Source organism: Rutidosis leptorrhynchoides, chromosome 5, assembly GCF_046630445.1.
Source record: "Rutidosis leptorrhynchoides isolate AG116_Rl617_1_P2 chromosome 5, CSIRO_AGI_Rlap_v1, whole genome shotgun sequence".
Lineage (NCBI taxonomy): Eukaryota > Viridiplantae > Streptophyta > Magnoliopsida > Asterales > Asteraceae > Rutidosis > Rutidosis leptorrhynchoides.
Genome location: NC_092337.1, coordinates 337140184 through 337148928, shown reverse-complemented (window position 1 = coordinate 337148928; position 8745 = coordinate 337140184). Strand labels below are relative to the sequence as shown.

The 8745-nt window shown below is 33.2% G+C and overlaps 1 protein-coding gene across 2 annotated transcripts; it reads left to right on the top strand.

The window, feature by feature from the left end:
• The first annotated feature begins 448 nt into the window (after positions 1-448).
• LOC139850373 (WAT1-related protein At5g40230-like) lies at positions 449-3005 on the top strand. Of its 2 annotated transcripts, XM_071839955.1 has the most exons (7): positions 449-625; positions 734-799; positions 1053-1166; positions 1304-1535; positions 1617-1775; positions 1906-2057; positions 2615-3005. In XM_071839955.1, the coding sequence occupies exons 1-7, from the start codon at positions 462-464 to the stop codon at positions 2772-2774; spliced, it is 1047 nt and encodes a 348-aa protein (XP_071696056.1). In that variant the 5' UTR covers positions 449-461; the 3' UTR covers positions 2775-3005. The 2 variants fall into 2 exon arrangements, with proteins under 2 accessions (XP_071696056.1, XP_071696055.1); XM_071839954.1 differs by lacking the exon at positions 1906-2057.
• Positions 3006-8745: the final 5740 nt, after the last annotated feature.

Below are 8745 nucleotides of genomic sequence, written 5' to 3'. Positions count from 1 at the left end.
CGGGGATTAATTGGCCAGGACTTTGAAATGATTAATCGGCAATTCGGGGATCGATCGGTGATTAATCGGATTGCACTTTATGCATTTAAATATTAAATTTCAAAAATTATATGTGTAAATATAGAAGAAAATCATAAACATAAACATAAACTTTAACATAATTGTCTAAATTTGTTCATTTTGTTCAAAAACTATAAATTTCTAATTTAAATACATGTTAAAATGTTGGCCAATTTCGATTTTGACCCATCAATTGACGTTGACCGATTAATTAAATGAATTTTAAAAAATCGGAACGGAATGCTCTTAAAAATGATTAATCCGTGATTAATCGGCGACTAATCGGGTTTTTTATAACACCGGCCGTACGTGCTCCTCGTCAATTTAACAAAAAGGCGCCATTACCATTTATATTCGTGACGTGATAGACCGTTGACTTCCATTTTTTCCGGTGAAGAAATATGAAAGAATTTATCGGTATGGTAACAGCTCAGGTAGCACAGGTGTTACTTATGATCATAAGCAAGTCCGCCATTGCAGATGGCATGTCTAATTACTCTTTCATTTTCTACTCAAACGCACTCGCTTCACTCATCCTTTTTCCCCTTTCCTTTATCTTCCACAGGTAAGGTATACTTTAATTCAATTTCTTGTTTTAATTAACGTACAGTTACCACTTACTCGCATCTAATTATATTATCTGATTGTTGTTTTGTTAATCAATTTATTGCAGATCTGCGAATCGTCCTCCACTTACCTCCATTGTATTATTTGGTTTTTTCACTATTGGTCTTCTAGGGTTTGCTCTCTAATCTCTATCTATATATGTTTATACAAAAACCTAAATTCAATTCTAATTCCGTTTGGCTCACGGAATTCGATGGGATTCCGGAAGAAATGGAACTGAATTTAGACACGACGCGTGTCTAAGTTCAATTCTAATTCCGCCGGAATCCCATTGTATTCTGTGGACCAAACGGTGTCTAACTTCTTTACATTTATGATTCATTATTCTATAAATTAACGGATTTTTAACTATATAATGTTTGAAGTTTTTTGGCACAGGTATTCGGTTATTCGGGTATCTCATGTTCTTCTGCTACTCTTGCAACAACTTTGCTCAACCTTATCCCGGGCTTTACTTTCGTACTTGCCATCGTATGCAGGTAAACCCTCTTTCATGATGCAGCAATACAGTTAACACTAAATAGTTTGCCACCATCTTAAACTTATTGAGATTCCTCATGTAGACGTGAACGCTTAATAATTAAGTATAAAAATTGATTAAGATTGCTGATTTTAGGATGGAAGCAATCAACATTAAAACCTCAACCACACAGGCGAAGTTCATCGGTACCGTAGTATCAATTACCGGTGCTATAATTGTGACTCTTTACAAGGGCCCCACACTTTTATCGTCTCCTTTAAGTTCAGAATTTTTGAATCGTGTTCTCGTGCAACCATCAAATTGGGTTCTTGGAGGAACCTTTCTGGTGATTGACGCCGTATTTTCTTCTATGTATATCATTGCACAGGTAAATTGGTAGTGTAATTGCTGATAATCATTTGGGTATGCGTATACTTCTTGCTAACTAGTTAAATTTTTCATCTTTCAGGCGTTCGTCCTTAAGAAATACCCTGCGGTGATGGTTGTGATGTTCGCTTATTGCTTTGTCTGCACCGTTTTGTCAGGTTTAGTTTCTTTGATTGTGGAAGATGACCTTAGTAGCTTCAGTTTACAGCCTAACAAGAGATTATTTTCCATCCTATACTCGGTACGTATATGCGGTTATTGTTAATCTTAGTGTTATGACATCTTTATACTATCTATTTACTGGTATTGCTAGTTATATAGCTTAATATGAAATATGATATGATTAGGGTCTTTATTCCTGAAATATATAGGGGATTTTTGGGTCTGCTTTTCAAGTCACAGTTCAAGCATGGTGTGTACGAAGGAAAGGACCACTTTTTGTTGCTATGTTTCATCCGGTGGGAATTGTTATATCAACTTTGATCGGTGTCATATTTTTAGGCGACGGTTTCTATCTTGGAAGGTGATAAATTCTATGCCTACTAAACTCCCCGATTAATTAATTCCTAGTTCTCCTTGATTACCCATATTTAGGAACCGGCTAATCCGATTCTTCAAATTCTGAGTAATTAATTGGTCAATATCGGTCGATGGGTCAAAATGGGATTTAGCTGGTAAAAGTCGGACTTAGTCAGTCAAAACCGGTCAAAGTCAATATTGGTCAACGTTCTAACATGAATTTGAATCTGAGTTCTTGAACAAATGACGATTATGTTTATGTTTCTAGTAGATATGTTTATGTTTTATTTATGTTTATGATTTTATTCTAGACACTAGTGAACAGAGTTGCAAAACTAAGTCAAAACTCGGTCAAAACCGGTCAGAGTCAAACTTGTCAACATCCGAGTACTCCCCGAGTTGCTGAGTACTCCCTAAAAATTCCCAACCGAGTACTCCCCTAGTAGCGAGTCTTGCAACCTTTGCATGTCTGATTGCACATTCTGCATGTATCACATATTTTGTGTATATAAATTGTCATGATACACCTAACTAATGTAAAACCCTCAAATTCATGTGCAGCTTGTTGGGGTCAATTATTGTTGTAGTTGGATTTTATACTGTCATGTGGGGAAAAGCCAAAGAAGAAAAGATTGTCGTATCTTCAAAATTGGACTACGAACAGGCCCCACTCTTACAAGAAGATGGTGCTGAGGAGCAGGTCACATCATCCTCACCATAAAACTCTAAATCTGTGAAATCAAACAACATACCTTAACCTTTTCAATGTTAATTGTATAGTTCTATATCAAACTGTAGATACAGGTCAATGTACGACCAATTAGGTCCTGTAAAGGTGCTTATTTTTGGAGAAGGTTATATTCTTCAATCTTCATGTAAACACCAGAGAATATGTGGAGACATGAGTATTCTTTTCTTATTTCTGCTGTTTGTGTCAATTGTTCAAACTTAAAAGTCATGTATAAAGCTGTTGAATTATGTATTAGTATAAGTATATACTTCTAGGCTTAAGGTTATATATGCCGAAACATTTACAAATGCGAACACTTAGGAAATCATGTTCCAGGTTATTTTCAGCTAATATTGGAGGATAGCAATTTTTGCCCAAATACGAATCGTCAAGGATTAATGTCGTTTTGTGAAAGCTTTCATAAATAATTGTTGCTCTTACGTTAGCTAAGTGATGATGCAACATTATCACATTTCAAGTATCTTGCGAAGTGATTTTAGATGAGACTTGTACAATGAAGAACAACAGAGCATGAGGTTGAAAGATACAATCATGTAAATAACTAAATAAGGTTAAGATTGTCGGCAGGATGCGCCATGTGAAATTATCATTTTCGATCAGGTGAAGTGTAAATCATCAAAATTACTTCATTCAAAATTATACTCGTAATCAAGATTAAGGATTCTAGTATACAAGATACTAGTATCATTTTGTTTTTGTGTTACTCAGGTCTCAGTTGGATAGAAAATAAGAGAATTGACAATCTTGTTAATTTATTAGTTTACTCCACTAATAAATAAATAAATAAAAAATAATTGTAAATAATAAATAGACAAAATTGTGCTAACAGTCCTACGGTCTACTAAAATTGTTCCAACGGTCTTTGAAGTATTGTTCTTAGCCTGACAGTCCTGTGGTTTGAAGTTTTGTTGTCAAAAGTCCTAGACACTAAAGTCTGTTAACATTTAACGTCCACGACCATCATGTGCCGATCACATGAGGTTAATTCTGTCTTTTTATTTTCAATCCATCTATTAAATACATCTTGTTAACAGACTTTCTATCTACGCTTCCAATAGGCGTAAACCTTAATCGAATTTGTTGATTTATATCCAACATTAATATTCAAATGTTAATCTATGTTTTGATGATGACATTTAGCTTGAGAGATGACATTTATATTAAAGTAAAAACGCAAGTTCATAAACATATCTTTTCTTTAGCAAACGATCAAAACACTTGACATATAAATCTAAGGTGTCGTTTTATACGGTCGACATCACGACTGGATCGCAGAATCGACCGTCTATGCACTGTACACACGTTCCTTAGTCTAAACAGGATTTGTAACGTACGGTCGACATCACGGATGTGCCGTAGATCGATCGTAGTTTTCACTGATCAAAATGCATCTACCAAATTTAATGATCACCTACGGTGTGACACTTCCAATGGTTGGGACTTTATCTAATGAATATTATATGAGTTTCTAAATGATAATTAACAATGTTCAACTACTTTCATATTTGAACATAATTATCACCATTAGTCATCGTATGATTAAAGTTTAATTATTACAATCATATAAGTGTTTGATGACTTTCACAATCATAAAATGTATTTAGACATCTTAAGATTGGTCATCAAGTCCACTAGGAGATGCTCTCTCCTATACATAGGTTGTGCTTTAATGTACACTTATACACGCAGATATTAACCCAATGTGACTAGTCCATAGGTTTACTCTATCAAGTTATTAATAGTATATGTGCCCAAATATATATTTATCTTAAAACCGAATCATATGGTATTACACTCAAACATATTAAGATATGATATGATGACTTGTAATACTTTTAACTCACATTCTTATTGGTTTAATGAAATCAATCTATCTATTGCAAGTATAATGACTCATGTTGGCACAATTTTGTCTAATAAATAAATATAAGATCTACTAATTAGGTCATTTTCAACCATGACATACTTTCTATTTATGACTAACTGACACATCAACGTCACATCAGCATTTTCTCATCAGGGCTAACTCAAATCTAAACAATCCCCGACATGACATATTTCCTCATAAAACTTGAAACCCACTATATTATTTAATTAATTAAATGTACAAATATGAAAGCAAAAATACACTCATTCTTCACCATACTCGGTGGCGACTTTACATAAAGGGTCATGGGAATTCTAGACCCCACTATGTTCAAAAATATTTCTACTAAATACTTTCAAAATCGTATAGGACATCACTATATTTAACTACGTGACTTGTATATTTGTAAAATTTATAGTTTTTTAAAATAAACAATTACAAATTATGAAGGAAACTTTGTAAAAAAAATGGAGTCCCGTTGATACTAGATTCGCCACTGGCCATACTCCTTCCTCAACTAAGTTACTCCTTCCATCCCATATTAATAGTCCACTGACAAAAAACACACAGTTTAAGGAAATGTCATAAAAGTACTTGACTTTCTGTTTACTTTTCCAGTTTTACCCTTACATTTTCTTTCTCCTTTAATCCTATTCACATACATCAATGGCATAACATAACTTAAACTTCTTGTTCTTTTTTATTTATGAAAGTAAATTATTAATTTGGAACATTTCAAAATAGAATATTGCATTATTAATATAGCATAATGGAGCATAGGAGGTACCATGACTATGAGGGCTAACATGACTTCCAATCAAGCCCTCATAGTCCTACTCGAGGGCGAGGAGTACATGTTGGAAAGCGTCTTAGAGTGCTCCCAGTGGTGACAACATGTCTTCCAGGACTAACCAATCATTCAGCGCCACATCAGCACCTCCATCTCACTTCCTTCCCATGACTAAACCCAGGACTAAACACTCCCAACAAAGACACTTCTCCTTCCATTTTTTTATTTTCTTTTTTAATTATTTTATATTATCAAAAAATTACAATTATTTAAATAAAACTAAACTTTTATTAAAAATTAAAAAACATTACAATAATTAAAATAAAAAGTACATTAAAATAAAAATACAATTAAAAATAAAATTACATTAAAACATTAATTAAAAGACCTATTCTTCATCGTCGTCTTCTTGATCTTCTTCATCCTCGTCATCGGGAATGTGTGAAGGTCCGGCGTCATCTTGTGTAAGACCCAAATTATTATTATACAGCAGTGTAAATATGGTACATAGAGTGTGGGTAACATTGTGCAGTTAAACAGAAGTCAGAAACTGCCCAGACACTTGTGCGCGCCGCACAGGGTAAAGTGTGTGCGCCGCGCACTAGCCATGTGCATAGATTTCTGCTTTTTAAATTAAAGTTAAATGAAGGGCATTCTTGTCCTTTCACATGAGGCCGTGTTTAGGTCATTATTGGCCAGTTTTGTGGTGGTTGAAACACATTCAACACAACCACCAACATCATCTTCTCTCCCATTCAATTTTAGAGTGAGAAACCCATTAAGAGAGAGAAAGCTTAAATCAAGGAAGAAGAAGTTGATTTCGGGCCAAAGTGCGTGTATTAAAGTTGTTTATCTATCCACTAGCTACGTTTTGATTGTAGTGGTATGTCTTAACTTTGATTTCCTTATTTTAATTTGTCTAAGGGTTAGGGTTTGGGTTAGTGATGAACATAAAATCCATTATTGGCAATTTTAAGAGTTCTTGGGTAAGATTGAGTCATGAGGACTCAATAATGAAATGTCCCATTCATATTGATTATAAACGTTCCATATTAATTGATTTTGTTGCGAGGTTTTGACCTCTATATGAGACGTTTTTCAAAGACTGCATTCATTTTTAAAACAACCATAACCTTTATTTTATCAATAAAGGTTTCAAAAGCATTACGTAGATTATCAAATAATGATAATCTAAAATATACTGTTTACACACGACCATTACATAATGGTTTACAGTAGAAATATATTACATCGACATATGTTTCTTGAATGCAGTTTTTTACATAATATCATACAAACATGGACTCCAAATCTTATCCTTATTTTAGTATGCAAAAGCGGAAGCTCTTAATACTCACCTGAGAATAAACATGCTTTAAACGTCAACAAAAATGTTGGTGAGTTATAGGTTTAACCTATATATATCAAATCTTAACAATAGACCACAAGATTTCATATTTCAATATACATCCCATATATAGAGATAAAAATCATTCATATGGTGAACACCTGGTAACCGACATTAACAAGATGCATATATAAGAATATCCCCATCATTCTGAGACACCCTTCGGATATGATATAAATTTCGAAGTACTAAAGCATCCGGTACTTTGGATGGGGTCTGTTAGGCCCAATAGATCTATCTTTAGGATTCGCGTCAATTAGGGTGTCTGTTCTCTAATTCTTAGATTACCAGACTTAATAAAAAGGGGCATATTCGATTTCGATAATTCAACCATAGAATGTAGTTTCACGTACTTGTGTCTATTTTGTAAATCATTTATAAAACCTGCATGTATTCTCATCTCAAAAATATTAGATTTTAAAAGTGGGACTATAACTCACTTTCACAGATTTTTACTTCGTCGGAAAGTAAGACTTGGCCACTGGTCGATTCACGAACCTATAACAAATATGTACATATATATCAAAGTATATTCAAAATATATTTACAACACTTTTAATACATTTTGATGTTTTAAGTTTATTAAGTCAGCTGTCCTCGTTAGTAACCTACAACTAGTTGTCCAACGTTAGATGTACAGAAAAAAATTGATATATATTATCTTGAATCAATCCACGACCCAGTGTATACACGTCTCAGGCTAGATCACAACTCAAAGTATATATATTTTTGAAATCAACCTCAACCATGTATAGCTAACTCCCACATTACTGCATATAGAGTGTCTACGGTTGTTCCAAATAATATATACACATGGGTCGATATGATATGTCAAAACATTTGCATACGTGTCTATGGTATCCCAAGATTACATAATATATTAGAATACATGTATAATACAATATAAGTTAGCTAGAATATGATTAATATAGATTTATTACCAATTTTCACGTTGCTACAACAAGAAAAATTATCCAATCTTGTTTTACCCATAACTTCTTCATTTTAAATACGTTTTGAGTGAATCAAATTGCTATGGTTTCGTATTGAACTCTATTTTATGAATCTAAATAGAAAAAGTATAGGTTTATAGTCGGAAATATAAGTTACAAGTCATTTTTGTAAAGGTAGTCATTTCAGTCGAAAGAACGACGTCTAGATGACCATTTTAGAAAACATACTTCCACTTTGAGTTTAACCATGATTTTTGGATATAGTTTCATGTTCATAAGAAAAATCATTTTCCCAAAAGAACAACTTTTAAATCAAAGTTTATCATAGTTTTTAATTAACTAACCCAAAACAGCCCGCGGTGTTACTACGACGGCGTATGTCCGGTTTTGCAGTGTTCTTCGTGTTTCCAGGTTTTAAATCATTCAGTTAGCATATAATATAGATATAGAACATGTGTTTAGTTGATTTTAAAAGTCAAGTTAGAAGGATTAACTTTTGTTTGCGAACAAGTTTAGAATTAACTAAACTATGTTCTAGTGATTACAAGTTTAAACCTTCGAATAAGATAGCTTTATATGTATGAATCGAATGATGTTATGAACATCATTACTACCTCAAGTTTTCTGGATAAAGCTACTGAAAATGATAAAAATGGATCTAGCTTCAAAGGATCCTTGGATGGCTTGAAAGTTCTTGAAGCAGAATCATGACACGAAAACAAGTTCAAGTAAGATTTCCACTCGAAATAAGATTGTTATAGTTATAGAAATTGAATCAAAGTTTGAATATGAGTATTACCTTGTATTAGAAAGATATCTTACTGTAAATAATAAAGATTTCTTGAGGTTGGATGATCAATCTACAAGATTGGAAGTAAGCTAGCAAACTTGGAAGTATTCTTGATTTTATGAAACTAGAACTT

What these genes read in the sequence shown, in the direction of transcription:
- LOC139850373 (XM_071839955.1), top strand. Translation starts at nt 462, where the DNA reads ATGAAAGAATTTATCGGTATGGTAACAGCTCAGGTAGCACAGGTGTTA. An exon ending in TTCACTATTGGTCTTCTAGG is followed by an intron (nt 800 to 1,052) that starts GTTTGCTCTCTA and finishes TAATGTTTGAAG; the next exon opens with TTTTTTGGCACAGGTATTCG. An exon ending in GACGGTTTCTATCTTGGAAG is followed by an intron (nt 2,058 to 2,614) that starts GTGATAAATTCT and finishes ATTCATGTGCAG; the next exon opens with CTTGTTGGGGTCAATTATTG.